General features: G+C 44.1%; 1 protein-coding gene across 2 annotated transcripts; it reads left to right on the plus strand.

Annotated features, from left to right (window-relative positions):
- Positions 1–129: 129 nt before the first annotated feature.
- Positions 130–22,178, plus strand: ago4 (argonaute RISC component 4). 2 transcript variants are annotated; one of them, XM_040188170.2, is made up of 21 exons: positions 130–258; positions 770–1,247; positions 1,505–2,565; positions 7,805–7,976; positions 8,155–8,275; positions 9,046–9,227; positions 10,100–10,236; positions 10,942–11,076; positions 11,822–11,909; positions 12,060–12,207; positions 12,378–12,497; positions 13,084–13,245; positions 14,769–14,917; positions 15,387–15,571; positions 15,711–15,870; positions 16,432–16,603; positions 16,800–16,967; positions 17,265–17,399; positions 17,501–17,602; positions 18,547–18,746; positions 18,989–22,178. In XM_040188170.2, exons 3-21 carry the CDS (start codon positions 2,547–2,549, stop codon positions 19,095–19,097), a joined length of 2,664 nt encoding a protein of 887 aa, XP_040044104.1. In that variant the 5' UTR covers positions 130–258; positions 770–1,247; positions 1,505–2,546; the 3' UTR covers positions 19,098–22,178. The 2 variants fall into 2 exon arrangements, with proteins under 2 accessions (XP_040044104.1, XP_040044105.1); XM_040188171.2 differs by having other exon boundaries at positions 14,784–14,917.
- The last annotated feature ends 524 nt before the right edge of the window (positions 22,179–22,702 follow it).

Consider the following 22,702-nt stretch of genomic DNA (forward strand, 5'->3'; position numbering starts at 1 on the left):
GATAAATAAGTAAACAAACCAACGACTTCCACACACAAAGACGTCACTCTCTAGGTGACTCCACCTGTTGTTCTGGAGGTGAATTGCTCTGCAACACACGCAAGCCTTTTTAGAACCATGACTTGAAACGAGTGCGTCGACGCAACGACGCCGACGCAGACGCAGAAACGTGCGCCAGCCTTCAGTCCACCCGGGAAAGGGCACCGAAGCGACGGTGCACCTTCGTCGGACCTCGCGCTGTGAGGAAGTTACTAAACAGTAAGTCAATGAAATACAATGTCAAATAATTATTCAGATAAATATGCAGCGTTTGCTGCTGTACGTCATTTAACACAGCTGTTCATCTTATACTGTTTAAACATTATATACTGTAAACAGCCAGCTATAAATGTCTTTAGCTGTAAATACTAACACAGTATATTACATTATATTCTGTATACTAATTATGTACGTACTGAGAGAATAGTAAACTATAAACATCGTTAGCCATAAATATGTCATGTCTATAAATGCATTTAAGTTAGTGTCACGCCACATGTTAGTTTATAGTTGTGTTTGACTGCATTAATTACTATTTGCATATCACAGATGTTACTCAACTAATAAATAAGGATCTTGTAATAGATTAAACCACCAGAATTGTTTAAAGTCAGTCAAATGTAAACACATTAATGCCTCAATGATTAGGATGACCATATACACTGGAGCACACATGGTGGTCTATATGACTGCTGTCACAGTGATGGCTTTCCTTTTATTTTTCTTTCAGGGATTGCTGTGTTGCACTCAAGGTGGCAGAGTCGTTTGCAGGAGAGCATCTGAAATGGGATTCTTGGAGAACAACAGATGCAATTGTTGCCGATGTCACTTCTGGTAACCTCCGAAACACATGTGCTTCAAGATCACATATAGATGTAGATCACACAAATGCAAACATTTATATCAAGCTAGACTTGTTTCACCGCATGAGGCAGTTCCTCCGTGAGTGTGTGTCGGAGCATCACGTCCTGTACAGTTCCTTTGCTCAGTTCCCCTGGACTGGGACAAGAACAACGGCAAGACAGATCACACCCAGGCCCCGAATCCACCTCCTCAGAGTGATCCACTCGCTACGCAGTCAGAGGTTCCTCTGTCATCCTCACTGGCACCATCAAGGTTGTTCCCGTTTTCTCCATGCCCCCCTGCCGATTCTGCTGTGAAACCAGATGTGAGTCCCAGAACAACCCCAGTGCCTCGGGGAGAGCCAGGTAAACATCTCACACACGGACATAGTGATTGACAACATCAGCGCTAGCTAACTTTATTTTTATGGATAGCGTAATACATTTGTCACTTTTCCATTTTTTTACAAGATGTGAAAATATATTTAGGGTGTTATTGGATAAACATTTACATACAAATACCAGTCTTTCATGAGCTTTTAATGAAAGTTTATATTTATTATACAAGTATTCGATTCTATAGGTCAGAATGACTTACTGTACTTCGTCTTTTGTTCCTGTAGAAACTTCACGTCCGCCGTCGCTGGCAGTTATCGACCAGCTGCTCAACAAACACCGTGAGCAGAAAGACATGCTGAAGCTTGTGGACCAGAACTACGCTGCTCTAGTTCACAACTCCTGCACAGACCCCAACAGCATGCTCCACCCGACAGCAAAACTACATATCGTATAATATGTAAAGCACCTCAGCAAATTGTTGAACACCAGTTCCTCTTTAAACGTCAGTCCAGAAAAACTGCAAGAGAGGCAGAAACTCTGGTCGCAAGTGTCGGTTCTGTAAGACGGAACTGAAGCAGGGCCCAAACAGTCGTCACATTCACACTGGGTTCCCTGGAGTAACAGGGAAGTACATTTTCTGCCCCACTAAAATCTTTTCACTATGCAAAGACCAGGGCATGGACAAGGAAATGACATGGAGAGAGTTCCAGGGGTCTGCTTTCTTTGACAAATTAAAATAGAGATGGGAGGCTGAAACGAGGAAAGAAGAGATATAATAGGGGGAGTTCCATCTAGCATTTTACGTCCAATTATTTGTAATATTCATGTTGTAATTAGTTTATATATTGGTTTCTTGCTTTTGTGACTTTGTACATTTCCTTACATATATATATACATATATATATACATATATATGTATGTATATATATATATATACATACATATATATATACATATGTATATATATATATATACATACATATATATATACATATATATGTATATATATATACATGTATATATATACATATATATCTGTATATATCTGTATTCTTTTATCCCACATGCTACAGTTGTACAGCAAATTACGCATGCGCACAGCGGGCTCGGCCTATCCTAACTGGCGCATGCGCACTTACAAATCCCCAGAACGCGCAGCGTCGGTGGTGGCTCAGGTCAGTTAGTTCTGTCGAGCAGCCGTCCACGCAGCGATATATATCCCATTTTCTTAAATTAGCCACTTTAAGCTTCGCGATACCGCCCCCAGTAGCAGCGTCGGTACGGAGCCGCCAGGCCGGGACAGAGACGGAGAGAGAGGCCTCGGCCATGGAAGCGCTCGGACCCGGTAAGACATACGTGGAAACGGAAAGCGAGCAGCGGGGGGAGCGAGCCGTGTGTGCACCGATGTCGCGTCACTGGGCACCGCGGCTGCAGCGAGGCCTCGAAGCCCAGACGGGAAAACAAACCGAGGCCCAGACCGTGTGTGTGTATATATGTGTGTGTGTGTGAGAGACTTTATTTACGCCGAGCGGGAGCCACGTTTTGCGCCTGTAAAAGGAGCGTTTAGGTTTAAAACCGGATACCCAGAAACGTCTGCGGCGTTGTATCGGCTCGGAAGCGCGCACGGCTCGTCGTTTCGGGGCTGGCATTGTGTGAGTTGGGATTTAACTAGGACCGTCCGTCCGTCCTTCCTTCCTTCCGCGTCGTGGTGTGTTTACGTTGTTCGTTGGCGTCGTGTTTCGCGGTAACCTCGTACTACGACCTCATTACTACAGCGGGGACGCGTATTATCGTCGAAATGTGGTCAAATATTCTACCTGTATAAAAAAAAAAAAACCGCCTTGCCAAACCATCTACGTTTGAACCATCGCCATCAGGAACAGCGCGTCTCTGCGTCCATGACAGCGATGGGTGGGAAACCAAATAAACGCCAAAACAAACGCTCGTGCACACGAGCCGACGTGGGCGTTTTGTGACAAGTAGCGTTAATATACTAGTTTAGTGCGAGACTGTCATTGGCTCCGGTGCCATGCGTCCGTTCGAGCACAGCGGGGATGGATGGCGCTTCTATCGATCCGATCTGCAGGCCAGCTCCATGTTATTCCTCCTTAACACAACAAAGGCACTTATATTGCAGCGATGCAGTAATCTGACGGTAACCCACGCGAAGAGAAATCCGCCGTGCATCTGTGCATCCAGCGATAAGACGCATTTTTATTGTTTACCTCACCCCCCCCCCCCCCACCCCCCAATGCATAGATTCATTGTGTACGTGAAACACGCCTCTGCATACATGAACACATGAGTGCAGGTTGCAAAGCTGCTCCCGTGTTCTGGCCGGGAAATGCAAGAAATTGTTTATTTTTTTTTGTTTCACGTGCACACACATTCCTCGCATGCTCTTGAGGAAATGCGATGGCATTAGGAAACCCCAGAGGAATTTATATTGAAGGAGGAAATTGGCTTTGGTGAATGTTTGCATGATGTGTGGCCGTCCGGCAGCATGTTTTGGAGGTAACATCATTCACAAGTGTGTATGCGTGGGCCACATACAATCAGTGCAAACCATCAATCGCTCAACTCTGATGACATCAGCTGCTGCATTGCTAAATTCACCTGGTACTTCTAGGATTTCTCACAAACCAGCTGCATCTCTGAGGGTTTCTATAAATAATACAATATATATTTCCCGTAAAGGCTGACAAACCGGGACACTTTATAACAGGTCTTGTTTCTAGTACCAGTGACTGACCTCTTACACTCGTTGGCTGATACTACGATGCATATTTCTAGCAAAACAGGAACGCAAGGGATTCGGTATGCCAAACAAGTTTATTTTTAACTAACTTACTAGACTGTGTCAAAGTGTCCAACACTTAATTCAACAATCAGCTGAGTGTTTCACGAGTGATAGGTGCACTCTTTCTTTAAAGGTGACACATTACTGTTAGTATCTGGCAGCGCCAATTGGTGTTCAAATAGCATTTGAAAGGTTATTGACTTCTGGTTTAGTTGTAAGGAATATCTTTAGCCACATTGTGCCTTCACATAAGCTTCTTAATTCTAACTGTTTAGGTACAAGTGCTGCTCATAACTGAAGCGCTCAACCAAGACGCATAGATACGTCACAGGAAAAGAGTGAGTTGAGGCCGACCGACAACATTTCTCTGAGGGTGGAATAAATCTAGCCAGAGATGGGACTGCTCATGTTAAAATTGTAATGAATTGAGCCAAAACCTGGAGATTATTCTGAAATATATACAACTCTTCAGCATGCAGAGACTGGTACAAAACAATGTTTAAAAATAACTATTGACTTTAATTAGCTGTAACACATGGAAATGATGATGCCGATCTCAACATGATTAATGTCACTTAGACGCGTTATTTCAGCATTTCTTTGCTGATTGGATCCAGACTCATTAGTTGCATATCAACACCAAAGAATTAAACTTAATAATTCCTCCCTGTGAATGCGCTCTGCCTCTTTCACGGGCCGGTGAAGTACCGTTTTTTAATCCAGGTGATTTTGAGGTGTGGGGGGGTCTGCGTGCTCGGTGCCGTTAGTCTGTGACTCATCTGCAGGCCTTCATCCTCATGCTAAGCTGAAGCCCAGCTGTCTCTCTGCTTGATAACACTGTTTACCAGTGACATACGTAGCTCCGCCGCGCTCCACAGTGCACAAGAAGTTACCGCTCGCTCATTAAATGTTGGCGCATATGAACACAGTCACGCTTTCTTTCTAACATTCGGTTGGTGTTCGATTAGTATCCAAGCTGAGGGACCTGTTTGGCTCCAGTGCAACCGTCGTTTTCTGCGCCGTGAAAAGCTCATTTCACTTCCGCTGTGACTCTGAAGTATCTGCAGCTCCGCCTCACTTGGAGCGGGAACATCTTCTAGATGGATCTAATGTTCCTCTGCATATTTGTAACTGTAATTTAATTTCTCTGAAATGTTGGACGGTCATGTGATCTTCCTCTTGATTCGCCAAACATTCCCTGGATTCACTTTCTCATCTTTTAGATTTTTTTCATAGACTAAACTGTTGATTTGTGGAAAATAATCCGAAGATCAATGATATTAAACTGCAGCAATGCATTCATCATCTGATCATCTGTTTATCAGCTATATGTAAATGTATCCTTTCATTTTCACTTTCTATTTGTGCTCGTAAGCTCAATCCGAGACGATGTTAAATGAAGAAAATCAATAAACCCAATCAATTTCAATTATGTTAGAAATGCATTTAGAGCTTGGACGTAATGTCTGTTTATCCACCGGTTGAGTGACCGAAAAACACTTTTGTCACTGTTTTGATAATCGAATTAATCATTTCCACCATTATTTTAACGGCAAAACCGCCAAACACTTCCTACTTCCAGCTGTTTCGTTGTGAGAATCCGCATGTAAGAGTGAATAGAATATATTTGGGGTTTGGACTGCCGGCTTGGACAAACCAATATTCGATTTGAAACAAGTTTGGGCTTCAGGACATTTAAAACATTTTATGTTTGGAAATCCAAGTAATTGTCAGTTGTAGTCAAGTGTTCAGTTGAGCCTCGGTTGGTGGAAAGTAAACGGCTTGTGGAGGAAGGATGAGTTGAGGCATTTCAAGTTGAGACACTCTCGTATCTAAGTGTGGTGTTGTGGCAGCTGAGGAGGCTATATTTAGATACAGCTCTTAATTTGGTGAAAGTGGAAGAGGAAGACCTAAAACTCCCAGTGCTGCTCGCCACCAGAGTACAAGTCCTTCTGCCGGGCCTGTGCACGCACCCAAAGACACAGGTCTTAGGAGTCTCTTGTGGTTTCCTCTCTAAAAAGTCCATTGAAGAGCAAATTTGTTTTTGTTTTTGGTTTGGTGGGCTTAATGTCATCCCTGCAGGCTTTCCTTTTAAACTTTCAGAATGTTCCGATTCATTCTTTTTGAAGTATTTATAACATTTTTATAGACTAAAGTGTAAGATGTCAGATAATTAGAAATTAAATTAAAAGGAAATCATATTTGTATTTGGTGTTAAGATCTTAACTTTTCTGCAGAAACCTTTAGTACAGCTGTCCTGGAATGTGCACTTTTTTTTTTTTTTGTGTGTGTGAAAGCTCAGACTTGTGTGAAAGCGTTTCGGACTGGGCTTTATTGTACTGAATTTTATTTGGGCTGCCCCATGTCTCAAGTCGAAGTGTCCCTGAGCAAGACACCTAACCCCTAATTGCTCCCTGGGCAAATTGTGAAGAAGCCATGGGTTTAAAGTGTAATGCAAGTCGCTTTGGATAAAAGCGTCTTCTAAATGACCTGTAATGTAATATTCAAAGGATGCTAACGAACCTAAAACCAGCGACAAGTGTTCCGTCTTTTTCAAAATAACGTCATCGCTCGAACCAAAATGGAGGCCTGACGGAATGCACGTGGAACCGCCAGCGTGCGTTTGATACATGATGTAAATCCAGAGGAGCCCTCTGCATGGTTGTCGTTGATCACGATAAGGGTTTGTTCTGTGTGATGGAGATGGAGGGGGGGGTGATTTGGGGCCCAGGCCAGATGAGGGCATGTTAGGAAGCGATGGGGAGGGTCCCGATGGGGAGGGTCCTGATTGTCCGTGCTCTCGCGCTTCACTTGCTAACTGGAGCGTGTGGCTGCATGAAGTTCAGGAGGACCCCCTCAGTCCCTTAGCTGTCAGTTAACAATAGCTTTAAGGAGCCCCCCCTCCTACCACCAACACATGGTTATTCTCATATGGCTGTGTGTGTGTGTGTGTGTGTGTGTGTGTGTGTGTGTGTGTGTGTGTGTGTGTGTGTGTGTGTGTGTGTGTGTGTGTGTGTGTGTGTGTGTGTGTGTGTGTGTGTGTGTGTGTGTGAGAATGCATGTGTCCTGGTACAGAGCGCACCTACATGCTGCATGTAATGTGCATGCATGTGAGGCGCGCATGTGTGTAACGGCAATCCCCTCCATATGGCCCTGCTGCCGTCTGTCTGAAAAGGAGCTCGGTCTTTGTCTCTGCTTGAAGGGTGGGCGCCCTGTGTGTCTGGGTGGAGCTGGGGGGCGGGCCGAAGGATAATTGGAGGTCATTGTTTCACCGGCCTCTTGTTGACCCATGTAGGTCAGGGGCCGGGGTTCCGGATCAATCTGACCGCGTGTGTGTGTGCGCCACTGTGTCTGCGAGGCCCTTTCGGTGCATTCAAGCAGGTCTCTGATGAGATGGTTTGCAACGAGCTCGCGGTTCTCGGCGCCCAAAATCTCGTCTCAAAGTCTGACATTTAATAAAGAGATCAACGCACACTCAGCGTGGTGGCCACGTTTTTTTTTTAATAAGTCTGAAATTGGTACCAAAAAATGGTTTATTTTGAAGGGGGTTTGTGGAAAGGAATCCATGCATTTCTTTTTTCAACATGCTGGAAAATGGAGCCCTCACTGAGAGGAGGAAACACACGAATGTTGTAGATATTTAAAATACAGACTTTACTGATGTGCTCACTCAAAGAAGCCATTAAAGGCCCAAATACTTAACGTATCCCCGTTCCTTATTACTGCACTAACCACTGTTCTTCCTGGGTTTTGAGATGGTGGTGACTCTCTTTTCTCTCTCCAGGCCCGCCCGCCCCTCCCTCTCTGTTTCAGCCTCCGCGGCGTCCCGGCCTCGGCACGGTGGGGAAACCCATCCGGCTCCTAGCCAACCACTTCCAGGTGCAGATTCCCAAGATTGATGTCTATCACTATGATATCGACATCAAACCTGAGAAACGGCCTCGAAGGGTCAACAGGTAATTCCTCACGGCGGCTTTGAGTAGAGAATGCGGGTAGAGGGGGGGGGGGGTTCTTAGATGATCATCTTGAGATTTGTAGCTCTTACAAGACATTTGTGATGCTAATAAATATGTGAATCTGGAAAGGAAGTATTTAGTTTTTTTGGCTCACCGGCCTTCTGTCCCGGTCTTCTAGGGAAGTGGTGGACACCATGGTGCGGCACTTCAAGATGCAGATCTTTGGAGACCGACAGCCTGGCTACGACGGGAAGAGGAACATGTACACAGCCCATCCACTGCCAATTGGGAGAGATCGGGTTGGTATTTTAAACTCTTGAGCCTCGTGTCATCAGCCTTAAAAACAACGTTTTGTAAATGTTTTGTCAATTAGTGTGCTTGACAGGGTGACGTTGTTCCAATCTAAGAACCTAAATGCAATGATTTATTCATATTACACAACGAGGTGCCGGGAATTTAAATGGTTTACTGGATTAGTGTTTGTGGTTCTGTAAGAGGAAGGTTGCCAACTGGATCAGTCTGGCAGATCTGGACCAGGAAAGTGAGGCTAGTACTGATCTACTGGAACCTCTAATGGAAGATGGAGCCCCAGTCCTGTTAATGCACGTACATTTCTTTACCTGTTCTGTTTATAGCAATCTAGCCTTTTTTATGTCTAGTTTTTTTTTCTTACATCTGATTGAACTGTCAAGTTACGGTATTTATAAAGTTCTGCAAGTGTGGAAAACCCCCCAGTGTTCTTGGCAACGGCACTTGTAAATACTTGACTTGACATATTGGTTCCTTAAACCAGATTTATATCGGATAAAACATTTTCTTTTTACACCTTTCCGCTTCTGGTTTACGCCAGTTGACTGTGGCTCTACGAATGTCATGTTCCATTGGGATCTTTTTGTCGTTCCAAAAAACAAATTCAATCATTCTTTGTGTTGCCCTCCTTTTGTACTTCGATCTATTTTGCCCTTCGGTGTTTATTGCCTTTTTATCTCTCCCCGTCACCTGTTGTTCAATCCATTTGCTCCCGCTTATCTTTTGTTTCATCCTCTCCCCTGGTCCTCTCCGTCTCCAGGTGGATCTGGAGGTGACTCTGCCTGGCGAGGGGAAGGATCAGACCTTCAAGGTGTCTTTGCAGTGGGTGTCTGTGGTCAGTCTTCAGATGCTGCTGGAAGCCCTGTCAGGTCACCTTAACGAGGTCCCAGAAGATTCGGTTCAGGCTCTGGATGTCATCACACGGCACCTGCCTTCCATGAGGTACCGGCACCCTCCTCCTCGCTGCAAAGACACCCATGTCTTTTAAATCTGTTGACAGTTATTACTTTTCATCTTTATATTTGTCTTTATTAGTTGATTTCCGTTGTGCTCATATCTTTAAATGATTTTATCATCCTTCATACAGTACCAGTCATTCATATCGTACATCATCCCTAGCTTGGTTGTGATGCAGGTGCCGTTTTATATAGTGACAAATCTGAGTGTTTGATGTCCTGTTTCCTGCCTCTTGCTGAGCAGAAAACTAAGCTTTAAACCGTCCACCGTCCATCTTTGCAACGCTTTGGATATTTCCCTTTTTTCCTTTGCATTGCTTTGCCATCTGAAGGGGCACACACACAAATCTGCATGTATAGCACAGCCAGTAGGAGGTCTCTGAAATGAACTGTGATTGGCCGAAGTATCCTGTCACGGGTTACATTTCTAAAGCCAACGGGAGGTGCAGAAGTCTTCTCTCCGACATCTTGAATTACAATATTCTAAAAGGTTATTTCTAAAAGGTTATTGCGGCTTTTTTTTGCCTCCATAATGACAAAAAATGGACTGCATGGTTCTTACCTCAGATCTAAGGGCATATTTACAGATGCATGTCAGAACTTGTATCTTTGTTAGTTTGCAAACATACTACTTCTTAAAAAGCCATCCACTGCTTTCACTGTCTAATCCTATGCAGAAACTGAAATGTGTTTTTTAGTTATTGCTCTATTTCTTGTTAGGAAATAGTTTCCATGATAAAGGCATTGCAAATGTTACCTGGCTGGTTATTAATAAATAATCCAATGGACATTTGATTAATCAAGGTTTTACTCCATTGATAGTTTTTTGGTCCATTACCTCTCTGTCTGTGTTCTCAGGTACACTCCTGTGGGGCGATCGTTTTTCTCCCCTCCGGAGGGCTACTATCATCCTCTGGGTGGAGGCAGGGAGGTGTGGTTTGGCTTCCATCAGTCTGTCCGTCCTGCCATGTGGAACATGATGCTTAACATCGACGGTAAGACCTGAGGGCAGATTTCAAATGTGAGGCTGATATTTGATGTGGGTCTTAACCGCCTGTTATAAAGAATACAACCATTTATCAACGCTTCACCTAGCAAGACCTAATGTTTGTTTGCACACAATGCATAATTAGCTACTGATTGTAGAAATGCAACTGACATTCAATCAGCTACTGCATCCTTTTTATGCTTCGACTGTAGCAGTGGACTTTTATGTCCCATTTAACACCACAACTACCGTAACATAACGTGTTACACAACTTTGTATCCATAACTAAATGTTAAACACAGCCTTGAATAAACCAATAGTCAAATTTAACTTCAAGGATTTTAACAATTCACCCACTTGCAATTTATCTGTTGTCACCTGCTAAGTCAGTTGAAATTGTACAACTCTGTATGTCACAAGGCATTTTGGCACTAACACCAGTTCCTAAATCTATTCAAGGAGAGGCGGATAGTCAGCCTGTCCGCTTGACACAAAGACCAAAAACCAAACTGTCTTGACTCTACGTCAGAGCGACTCACTGTGGTTTATAATACTGGTTTGCTCACTAGATAATGTTGGTTTGGATCCACTCTGGGACATGGACGAGACTGTCGTACACATCACGTACAATACCACAGACTCATTTGGCTTGCTTGCAGTTATTGATTTTAAGACGACTGATTTGCTGAATATTATGACTGCTGTTCTTTAGTGTCAGCCACAGCTTTCTACCGCGCTCAGCCTGTGATCGAGTTCATGTGCGAGGTGCTGGACATCCAGAACATCAACGAACAAACCAAACCACTGACTGATTCGCAACGCGTCAAATTCACCAAGGAAATAAGAGGTAGGTGGTCAATACCAGAGCACGCCCATATGTATACAGACTGTTGCCAACAAGGACAAAGGGGTCAGTGTTGACAGCCATGCATGTGTTGTACAGATAGGTATTGGCCTGCAGGGAAAATGCATGCTTGTTTTTATGCAGAGTGCAAGAACGAAAGTAGCTGCACGCACTCTCCCATAATCACACTGTACACACACACACACACACACACACACGCGCGCGCTACATAGCCGCACTACATGGCACTTGTCCTTAGCCGCGGGATGCCAAAGAATCGTGTTTCTTAAATCAGAAAATATGACTAAGATTCACCAATGTTTTTTTTTAAGTATAGCTTTTATTCATAACCGTTGATATTTCTAAAATGCAAGAAAATTCTGCTTTTCTGAGCAACTCTATTCTCCCTAGTCTTCATCTCTGCTCCTGGCATTGTAAATAACTCCAAAGAAAATAATGGGATTTTATAGCTTGTGTTGAATTTTGTCTGATTATATTCTAAGGCAGAGGAGTGTAAGCCTTCTAAATCCTTTATTTGGGGCTGAGATGTGACAAATGTGTAAAGGGAAGCTGCAGAGAGCTGAACGGCGTCCACAGTTGGCTTCCATGTCAGAATTTGACTTCATCATTTTTTTGAAAAGAAGAATATAATTCCATCCTGCTAAATTTCTCTCATTGATTGAAAATGCAGTTGGTAGAAAAATGTCTCTGCGTTTGTGACGGTTTGTTCTTGTACCGTTTTAAAAAGGCTTGAAAGTTGAGGTCACACACTGTGGTCAAATGAAGAGGAAGTACCGTGTGTGCAACGTGACACGCCGACCTGCCAGCCACCAGACGTAAGTGACTGCTCTCGTCTCCATCGTGTGTCAGCAAAGACTCATCGTTGTATGTGTACGGAAATGTACTTCACAGTCGCAGCATTGTATTTGTATTCACACACTGTAGACTTTCTGCGTGCTGCGTTCACATTTTCCGTTTATTCACAGGTTCCCTTTACAACTTGAGAACGGCCAAGCCATGGAGTGCACAGTAGCACAGTATTTCAAGCAGAAGTACAATCTGCAGCTCAAATATCCCCATTTGCCCTGCTTGCAAGTAGGACAGGAACAGAAGCACACCTACCTTCCCCTGGAGGTGAGACAGAGGCTGCTTTGACTATTGAAATAAGAAATATATTTGTTTTAGTTGAGGGTTTGGCCATTGCCACCAATGATAACAATTTCCTTTTTTTAAATATTAATCCTGGGATCCCATCTGATTTGATTTAAATTAAATTTCATGTAATGTTTCTCCCTGGTCTGTAGGTCTGTAACATAGTAGCAGGCCAGCGCTGTATTAAGAAACTGACAGACAACCAGACATCCACCATGATCAAAGCTACAGCGCGCTCCGCCCCCGACCGACAAGAAGAGATCAGCCGACTGGTGGGTGCGGTGTCCCTCTTGGGGCGGGAGGAAGAAATGGCATTTGGTTGACTTTACTTTCAGGGCTAGTCATTTTTTAGTTCTAGCCGCGGATATGAACTCAGGCTTAGTCCATGAGCACCAAGGTACAATTATTGTAATTGTTATTTTTTTGTAGCGTGGCCTTTCAAAGTGTCTTTTTGATTACACGCCTGTTTATAAGGTAGCTTAAAAACGAAGCTTTTGTGAAGCTCCGTCCTGGGTGAAGACTAGAAACTGCGCTGTCAGTGCTGACGTTGACTTTTTCTTTGCTTATAACATCATTGTGCGCCGTTATCTTTTTCATTTTGTCACTGATGATGCTACCCGTTATGCAATCGCAGTATAAACATGAATGTACAGTTACTCTCACTATGTTGAGAATGTCGTAGAAACCACTTAGCCTCAGTCTTGCCTTCAAGTGAAGAAATTCACCAGACAAGTCTCTATATACATCTTCGTACTGGTTCAAGTCCTTTTTATTTCTCATCCGATTTGTGTTCTATTATTACTTCTTCCTCTGCAGCCACAATCCAACTTCTCATATACTTTCTCCTCTTTTCCCCAGGTCAAAAGTAACAGCATGGTCGGGGGCCCGGACCCCTACCTGAAGGAGTTTGGCATTGTGGTACACAATGACATGACCGAAGTGACAGGGCGTGTGCTCCCGGCGCCCATGCTGCAGTACGGGGGCCGGGTGAGTACGGACACCGGACGGGACTGTGGCAGGGTGAGTACCGGACGGGGGGTAATCTCAGGGGTAGCAAGCATGACTGGGATTGTTCAAGGTGGGGGACATCAGAGTGAATGCTGGGAAAATGGAGGGAAGTTCCAGGTTTGCAGTGGTCATTCACTGAGCTGGAGAAGTGTTAAATACAACATAACCTCAAACAGCAGAGATCCAAAGTGGGAGGGGCTTCCTCGGGAATGTGTGCTTGTAAACGTCCAGTGAAAAGTGAATGTCTCCTTAGATGCGTCCATTCACAGGGCCATCGAATCTGTTACGTTTGCCACTTAAGGCAAAATCTTAGTCTTTTAGTAACGATACAATCTACACATTAATTTAACTCGCTCAATTTTAGCCTCACTGCTCATTCTCCATGGCAACAGTGGCTGAATCTGCATTGTAGTATTGTAGCACCAAACCAAACACATCTTAAAAAATATGTATGTAATATTTCCAATTTTTGGCAGTATTGAGATTAAAGTTTTTTTGTAACTGGGGACGATTGCATGTGCTGCCAACATGGGGACAATAAGAAACTTGAATTGTTCTTCATAGATGAGATTAAAGTTTATGTTTCCCTGCGGGGTGATTGGTTCAGTCTTTTGGCCACATTTTCCCTTTTTATACCTTCTGCCAAATACATTTGTTCTTCACAGATTTACAGAAGATATTTAAAATGTTCTTTTCTTTTTATACGCTCTTGTATTCCAATGCCACGCTCAATTCCCAGTATTAGCTGCTTGATCTATACTTTGGTTGATCTACCCGAGATCCTATCTCAACACTCCTCCTGAGAGGCTTGGCGGTTGGCCTGCTGGGTTATCGGGTCTAATCGGCTTCCTGGGAAATGCCCTTAAATGCAGACTGAAAGCTTTTCGCATCTCCTAGATCCCTCGTGAGGAATGAAACTAACATTTATTTGAAATTGGCTTCCTAATGTTATTTGAAAATGTAGTTGGTTCAAAGTATTTACAATTGTTCGGCATGCGAGATGGGGGAAGCTATTTCCTGTGGATCGTTCTCTATGATCCAGTTTGGATACTATTGACAACTACCCGTTATCATTTATTATTTAGTATTATAGTTCCAATCCTGTGACTGTGATTATATTAAATATTTTAGACGGTGATGTAATGAGACAGAGAAGCTCTTTGGAGAATAAAAGCTCCTTAATGGTCTTTGCCAAATCTTGTTAACTTAATTGAAAGCCGCCGCTCTTTGAATTTGTATTCACTATCGCACTCAAACTACGAGCACTCAACTAATGACAAGTCTCCTATTAGACTTCCCTCCTTTGATGTTCATCGTCAGGACTTGTGATAAGTTCTAAACCAGGATATTTATTTACAAAAATATGATGAACATTTCTCACTGCTGAATAAGTCACACCGAGCTATGCACAAGTGAACACTTTACCTCCTGGGTGGGCTTGTAATGCGTTGTCTTTGTCTGTTGCTGATGTGGGGGTTAGGCTGTAGCATCTTCTGTATTGGCTCATCCAACCGGGGGGTTGACTAAGAGGTTAGGGACTCTCTCCGCAGAATAAAACCGTGGCCACGCCCAACCAGGGCGTGTGGGACATGAGAGGGAAGCAGTTCTACGCCGGCATCGAGATCAAGGTCTGGGCCGTGGCCTGCTTCGCCCCACAGAAACAGTGTCGAGAGGACCTGCTCAAGTGAGTCACGCCGTCACCTGTTTCCACGAGGGGTCCTTTCCCAGAAATGCTCAGAAAACCAGCTTCGTCCGTGGCTCCGTAGAGTGCAGCAGGAAAGAACCCTAAAATCATTCTGAAAATATCTTTAAAAATGCTGAAATTTCGCTATTGCTCAAAAGTGGCTCAATTGGACTAATTAACGTCAATTCTCTTCTGTACATTGTGTTCAGTGCTAGTTATCCTGTTAGAATGCAAAGACAAACAAGGTGGTAGCATGGTAAACATGACCCCATCCTAACGGTAGTATGTTAGTGTTGTAAACACGTTAGCATTTAGCTCACAGTCTGAGTACAGCCTCTCCAAGCTGCTCGTGTCACGTGGTAGATTGTATTGATTTGTGTACAGTTAATAATTCTTTCTCACTGCCACGTTGACATTTTGTGTGCTTGTCGTGCCGATTTCTGATGAGCCAAGTCATGCTTTTCAATAGGAGCTTCACTGACCAGCTGCGGAAGATTTCCAAAGATGCAGGGATGCCCATTCAAGGCCAGCCCTGTTTCTGTAAATATGCCCAAGGAGCCGACAGCGTAGAGCCCATGTTCAAACACCTCAAGATGTCTTACGTCGGCCTGCAACTGATTGTGGTCATCCTGCCCGGTAAAACACCAGTCTATGGTAAGAAACTGACATGTGACTATTTAGCATCTGGGGTTAATTGTGCAGTGCTGATACATACAGATGGAGATTCCTTGCTTTGTAATCAAATGAGGATAGCATATTGTTTTTTATATTGAACGTCCGTATTTGTTTACAGCTGAGGTGAAGCGGGTGGGCGACACCCTCCTTGGCATGGCGACCCAGTGTGTGCAGGTGAAGAACGTAGTGAAGACGTCCCCTCAGACGCTCTCCAACCTGTGCCTCAAGATCAACGCCAAGCTGGGAGGCATCAACAACGTCCTGGTGCCTCATCAGAGGTCAGCATGGACTTCAGTTACTTCTTGGTTTCAGAATGTTTCCTGTCTCTGATTGTTTTCGACGGGTCTGATGCTTTCTGAGCGCAGATAGTTCTGGTAAACCGCCGTACGGAAGAGCAACCCAAGTTGAAACCTTAACCTGCGTGATTTGCATATCAATGTTTTGTCTGCTGCTTAGATTCTGAGAATTTGAGTCAGTACTTGGTGTTTGTATGACGTTGTCAAGATCATTTCTTTCAGAATTCTCCCAAAGCTAATATGGTTTGGAAAACCAACCCCAAGCACTCAAATCCCATCATCACTTTTCAATCATAAATTACTTTGCCGTTTTCAACGCAAAATTCCCGGGCCTAAAAAACACCTAGTGCTAGAAAGTTAAGGGCCTGTAATGCAAATCAAATTCTTTTTTTCTTTTTTTTTTTGTGAAATGAGGCGTGATTTAAAAACCTTCATTCATCCAGAGGGAAATTCCTTTTGCATCACTTGTAATTTAAAAACTGGGCAGAGAGGAAATATAAAGGTCCAAGATACCATCGTTTTTGTGTCGTGTTTTTGGTTCAGGCCCTCCGTGTTCCAGCAGCCTGTCATCTTCCTTGGTGCAGACGTCACACATCCTCCAGCGGGTGATGGGAAGAAGCCGTCCATCGCGGCGGTGGTGGGCAGCATGGACGGCCACCCCAGCCGATACTGCGCCACGGTGCGAGTCCAGACGTCTAGGCAGGACATATCACAGGTAACCGCGCTGCATGGGATCACCACCCTTATGTCACTAATAATAGTGAAAGTTACATTTGAGTTCTACTTTTTCAAATGCATCGCTTCAGCACTATCCAGTCTGACTTGGAAATGCTGTCGCCAACAACGAATGTAAATATTTGCATTTCAGTGTCTCCCCTTCAATCTGAGGTTTACTTTGTTTGTTTTAACAGTGCCCCACTCCTCCAACCAATCAGGAGCAACTCTTCAGCCAGGAGGTGATCCAAGATTTAACCAATATGGTGCGAGAGCTGCTCATCCAGTTCTACAAGTCCACTCGCTTCAAGCCCACACGCATCATCTATTACCGCGGCGGTGTGTCTGAGGGACAAATGAAACAGGTGAGAGATCCACTGTGTTTCCCAACCAGTGATCTACTGGGCAGCTGTGATTTCCTTTTGAGTGGAGGCTGTTAAAACCTGGATGTACTTGGGACACTTTGCAGTGTTCCAATTACTTCACAGCACTTTTGTTTTTTTAGCATGAATACAGTTTAGTCCTAAATTAAAGATGCTGCTGTGGCGCAAAATAACGGCCAGAGCAAAATGATATGATGCAGTAATAGTAGTATATCAAGGCAACATAGAATACCTCTCAAGTGTGTGTGCGTGCGTGTGTGTTTTTGTTTGTATTGCCAGGTGGCTTGGCCAGAGCTGATAGCCATCAGGAAGGCTTGCATCAGTTTGGAGGAGGATTACAGGCCGGGCATCACCTACATCGTGGTTCAGAAACGTCACCACACTCGCCTCTTCTGCTCTGACAAAGCTGAGCGGGTCAGTAGCCGTTCACGTTTGTCAGATGTGCAGTATTTTGTGCTGTCCAACGCTGTATCGTGCGACTCTTGATTTAAAATTAAACTGATCATCCACTGCAGGTGGGGAAGAGCGGTAACGTCCCAGCAGGCACCACGGTGGACAGCACCATCACACACCCGTCCGAGTTCGACTTCTACCTGTGCAGCCATGCTGGGATTCAGGTGAGGGTCTCACACACTAAAAGTCAAAGTTTACTTTTTCAACATAAAAATAAAAAAATAGATCTCTCTTGCTGTTAAGTGGTGCATGTACACAAAAAGGGTATAAACTACGGCTGCGGCCCAGTATTTCAGTGGCAATTGTCTTCAAGGGTGGAGCGATATTACCACGGTAATGATGCTTAGTGAAAATAAACGGCCTAAATTGGATGCACAAATTTGGCTCATTTAATGATGAATCGGACTAAAAATCGGCATTAAAGAAAAACTTTAATTTCCACCCTTTATTCTAAAACAGAACTGCAAATTCATATTGCAAAAAGACTTGAGAAAGTCCACAAACAGGTTGCTCCTTGAACATACAAGAAAAATACAATACGATAATCAGAACTTGTTCCCTACACTCACAGACGCACATACTCACACGTACACACTCAAACACACCCCCATGTTCACTTAAAGCTTATTCATTCAATTATTACCATCAGTGCAAGTTAAGTAAATGTATACGTCACATCTAAATACAGCTAAAAAATAGCCAAGTGCTATGAGATGAATTTAAAATGGCATTTAAAAAGTACAACCCACACAAACCTATTTTTCAACAATAACCGATATGGGACAAAGCACAAAATATATACATGACAACAGATTGAAAAATAAATGGTCCAAAAAAGGCGAGTAAATAAAAACGTGTCTTTAGTCTTGCTAACTGCTTTACTGCCCTTATTAGCGAGCTAACGCTAGCTGGATGACGAGTAAACAGCATCTCAAGGCTCCTTGCGCTGCTGGCTGCTCTTTCCTCTACGTCAGCCCGGCGTTTTTTTCTGCTCCGCGTGCATCTCCGCAACTCATCGAGTGACGTAATAACCGCGCGACACGACGAATCGATAATTAAATTCTACGGCCTCTGCATCATCTGTTGCGGCCCTTTCGTCTTCCCTCAGGGAACCAGTCGCCCGTCCCACTACCACGTCCTGTGGGACGACAACTGTTTCACTGCCGATGAACTGCAGCTCCTCACCTACCAGCTGTGCCACACTTACGTCCGCTGCACGCGCTCCGTCTCCATCCCAGCGCCGGCCTACTACGCCAGGCTGGTGGCTTTCCGAGCCCGCTACCACCTGGTGGACAAAGACCATGACAGGTGAGGCAGTCCGAAATATCTCCAGCTCCGGTTCAACTGAGATTTTGTTTGGATGCGACTCCTGTTGTTACTGCAGAGCACCATGTAGCATTTTTTTCTAACAGAAGGGTCCGATCACCTACCAGAACGCTCCACATCCTTGTTTTCTTCGCTGTTTGATTGAGGCGCTTTTTCTCCTGCAGTTTAGTGACATGATTTCTCTTCTGACTTAAACTAAACTCTGCCTCGCTCTTGTCTTGCAGTGCTGAAGGAAGCCACGTGTCGGGCCAAAGTAACGGCCGGGACCCCCAGGCGTTGGCCAAGGCAGTCCAGATCCACTATGACACCCAGCACACCATGTACTTTGCCTGAGTTAGCGGCATGTCAGCCAGTCCACCTGCGGATTCCCCTTTTTACTTCTGTCTTTTTAAATCTCTTATTTGCCCGTCTCTCTCTCTCCTGGTCCCATATGTTTCTCTTTGTTTGTAGTCTTGTCCCCTTCTCTTCACACTCACTGTACAATTTCTAAATCTGCACCAAAGTGGCTCTCTTGACAGGAGAGATGGAGGCGCGGGGCAGGGCGCGCGGGGTGGGTTGGGAGGGTATAACCTGCTGTGTCTCAATATGTCCAGCAGTTTTTTCAGTTTTATTTTATATATTATTTCAAGGAACCATCGCCAACCAGCGTTCCCAATCGAGCCGCCCTTTCAAACCAGCAATCCAGCACTGCAAACCCCGAGAGGTTTCCAATGCACAAAAAGAGAAAAACAAAAACCAACCATACACACATATACTACAAGTTGAGCCATTATTTTTGAGTTTGTTTTTTCTATGTGAATGTCTGCACTCTTGTGTTTGTAAGATACACTGAGCGAGGGAGTGGACTGGCACAATGTGTGTCAGTCAGCGCTGCTCTTTGGCTCTCCCAGCTAAGCAGGACTCTTATCTACTTTTACCTCAAAGCCCCTTCGGGCAAAATCTGTCACAAGGTCTTGGGTTTATTGGGTGGTCGGGAGGGAACTCTAAATGACAAGAGATGAAGGGGAGTCGACCTTTTGCGAATGATATATATATCTATATATATAAATTATATATAGATATATATATCTATATATATTTTCCTTTTTATGCGCGTGTGTTTTAACCTTTTTTCTCCTCTTATGGTTTTTTAACAAGCGAGGTGACCTGGGTGTCCATGCCCATTACTGTTTTCCTCCCATTTTATCGAAGAATACACAGGTCTGTGCGTGTGCGTGCGCATCTCTGTATATACGTGTGTGTGTGTGTGTGTGTGTGTGTGTGTACGCGCGTGTGTGTGTGTGTGTGTGTTTCATGACAGGCCACTGAATTGTAAAGGGAAATCAAGGCGATAACTGCTGTAAATGCATCAGATTTGTTGTTTTTATATTCACACATACAGTACATATAAGCAGATATTTACATCTATAGAGCAACTTTGAGACATATGACTTAATCAGGCCTCATAGAGGCTGCTGTGGGTATTTGTAGCAGCTCTGGGTCACTTGTTCATTTGGAATGCTTTGAGGTGCATTTTTTTTTTTTTTTATGGGATTTGCACATTTAGGAGCCAAGTGCTCTGTTTGTGCTTAAAAACATATATTAGATCCCAGAAAAATGCAACTGAATCCCATTCCAGGGGGCAAGTGAAGGCAGGTCTGGCCGTAGCCGTGGTGACGGAGGTCTGAAGGCATTAAACACAGAGTATGGTCTTTATCAGCCCTGCTGTCTGTCTGAAAAGCAGGATGTTATTTTTCTTTGGACCTGATTATCTGAAAGATTATATGATGACACTGCTGGGCGTTGCTTCTCATTTTGTTTGTTGTTCTAGATGTAGTATCGGCCGGAAACCAACTTATTTTTTTTTTTTAGGTCTCCTTTGCTAATATTGGCCAATTCATTGCACTGACCCGGGACGCTAGGCAAGCAACAGAGGGCACTCTCAATCTCTCTTAACTTTATGCATTTATACATACGAATCAACAAAGCAGATTTGTAAAAGTTTAATATAAGATGTTTTGTGGTTATCTTAAAAAAAACAGACAAAAAAACCCAGTGGTTTAGAATTAGTAGTTTGCCATGGATGTTGTTGTTGTCGTTATCGTTGTTGTCATTGTTAATATTGTGATAATTTTATGGTGAGCAGCAAAGCCAGTGATATAGTTACTAGTGCGACTTCAGGAACAGACCTCAGCAGTTGAGCTGCAGGTTAGGACGTAGAGCTTTGGAAATAGTTTTGTAGCATTCTGGCTAACGGTGAGAAGAAGTAGACCCCAGGATGGACGAGCTCATGCTTCCTCTGCAGGTTCTGATGCGAGTGAAACGCACCGGCCTGCCGCTGTGTTCATCACTCGGCTGGTATCGGCTGGGCGGGATCAGATAGGTGGAGACAATCTGGGATTGTAATCCGTAAGAACCGAGATTGAGGGGGTTTGTTTTAAAGAATGATTTGCTTTGGGCAATGAGTTGAATTTTTAGACTTTAAAAAAAAAATGGTTTCTTACTCTTGTGTATTTGAAATATACCCACCTTAAAATCTCTATGACAGTGTTTGTTTCATGTTTTTAATGCATTTTTAACACTGGATGAAATGAATTGACAATAAGCATAAGCACTGCCCGTGGACGCCCCGTCCCCGTCCCCCTCTGTCCACTGCTATCGGCGGTGTGCTGTGGGGACCGTTGCGCAGGTGGAGCCCCCTTGGGTTGTGGTTGGGCGGAGCGTTTGGAGAAACGGTCGACGTGCACGCCTCGTCAGGAGGGGACCGCTCAGTGGAAACCCTTTTGTAATAAACCACCCGTAAAGCAGCAGGTTTACTATGAATGAGTTTGAGCGCCCGCCTGCTGAAGGCGTGGGCGTTGGCACAGACAGGACCAGGGGAGCAGGATGGGGAGTCGAGGGGAACGGGACGGCGTTGTCCAGGCATTGCATGCAATAAGTTATATTCCCTTTTGAAAAGAGGGGGTGGGTGGGTGGGGGGGGGTTTAAAACGTGCACTAATTTCACAGAGCCACGTGGGCTATGTTGGAACATTCATGTGGCATCTAAGACCGGCAATGATTTGACATTTTTTAGTCCTGTATTTGATCTTTAAACTCGTCCGTCAGTGTGATAACTGACCACTCCCTTTTCTGTTTGTAACATGACATTGCAAAGCAATATTTACCCAGTTGTCATTTTGAAATGTGGAAAAACAAAGCTATAATTCTCATTGTGGTCGTTGCTCTCTCACTATTGTGTATCCGTATCTTTAATTCTTTTAATTGTTCTGTTTATTTTGTATTCTTTGCTTGTATCAATCAGTGGGAATGTGCATTTGGTGGAATAGTTATTTAGGCTTTAGACCATTTTCATTAAAGTAACAATTAAGACTTTGCTCACCTGCATGCCAGAGTATGGTCCTTTTTTTAAAATAAAAAATAAAAATAAAATAAACTTTTGGGGAATCATATTTATTAAGAGAGGTTAAAAAAAAATAAAAAAACTTCTGGGAGGGAGGGGGGGGGTTTGAATGTTTATCAATTTAGTGGGACTGTTTTAGGTTAGCAATATCTGTCAAGTGTCTTACACGGCGCTTTTTAAAGATTCCTAGACAAATGTCATTGATTTGGAAGGTACATGCTCTTTTCTGAGGGGAGGGGGCCCGGCTCTTCGCATCGTGTCCATATTCAAACGAGGTACTTTCTTCAAACGTGGACCCGTTGGAGGCCGAACCCCTCTCCTCTCTGCCAGGTTACCGTAGCGAGTGTCCACTTTGTCCCCTCGTTCCTGGTTTGTACCCGCGGCCAAGCCTCATGATGGGGACGAGGGGCTCTCCTGTCTCCAACTCTGCAGACCCCTCACAAATGCACTTCCTCTTTGTGAAGGGGTCCCCATGGCATCAAGGGAGCAGGATTACCTCTTTTTAACCTTTTTAAAAACAATCCCCAATTCTTTCTGTGACCCAATAGAGAGAGCAT

This window comes from Gasterosteus aculeatus, chromosome 10 (assembly GCF_964276395.1).
Source record: "Gasterosteus aculeatus chromosome 10, fGasAcu3.hap1.1, whole genome shotgun sequence".
Classification (NCBI taxonomy): Eukaryota; Metazoa; Chordata; class Actinopteri; order Perciformes; family Gasterosteidae; genus Gasterosteus; species Gasterosteus aculeatus.

Excerpts from the sequence above, each read along its gene's own strand:
- ago4 (XM_040188170.2), top strand. Across the intron at positions 11,077-11,821 it reads ATTCACCAAGGAAATAAGAG|GCTTGAAAGTTGAGGTCACA; the intron begins GTAGGTGGTCAA and ends CGTTTTAAAAAG. Across the intron at positions 16,968-17,264 it reads CTGAGGGACAAATGAAACAG|GTGGCTTGGCCAGAGCTGAT; the intron begins GTGAGAGATCCA and ends TTGTATTGCCAG.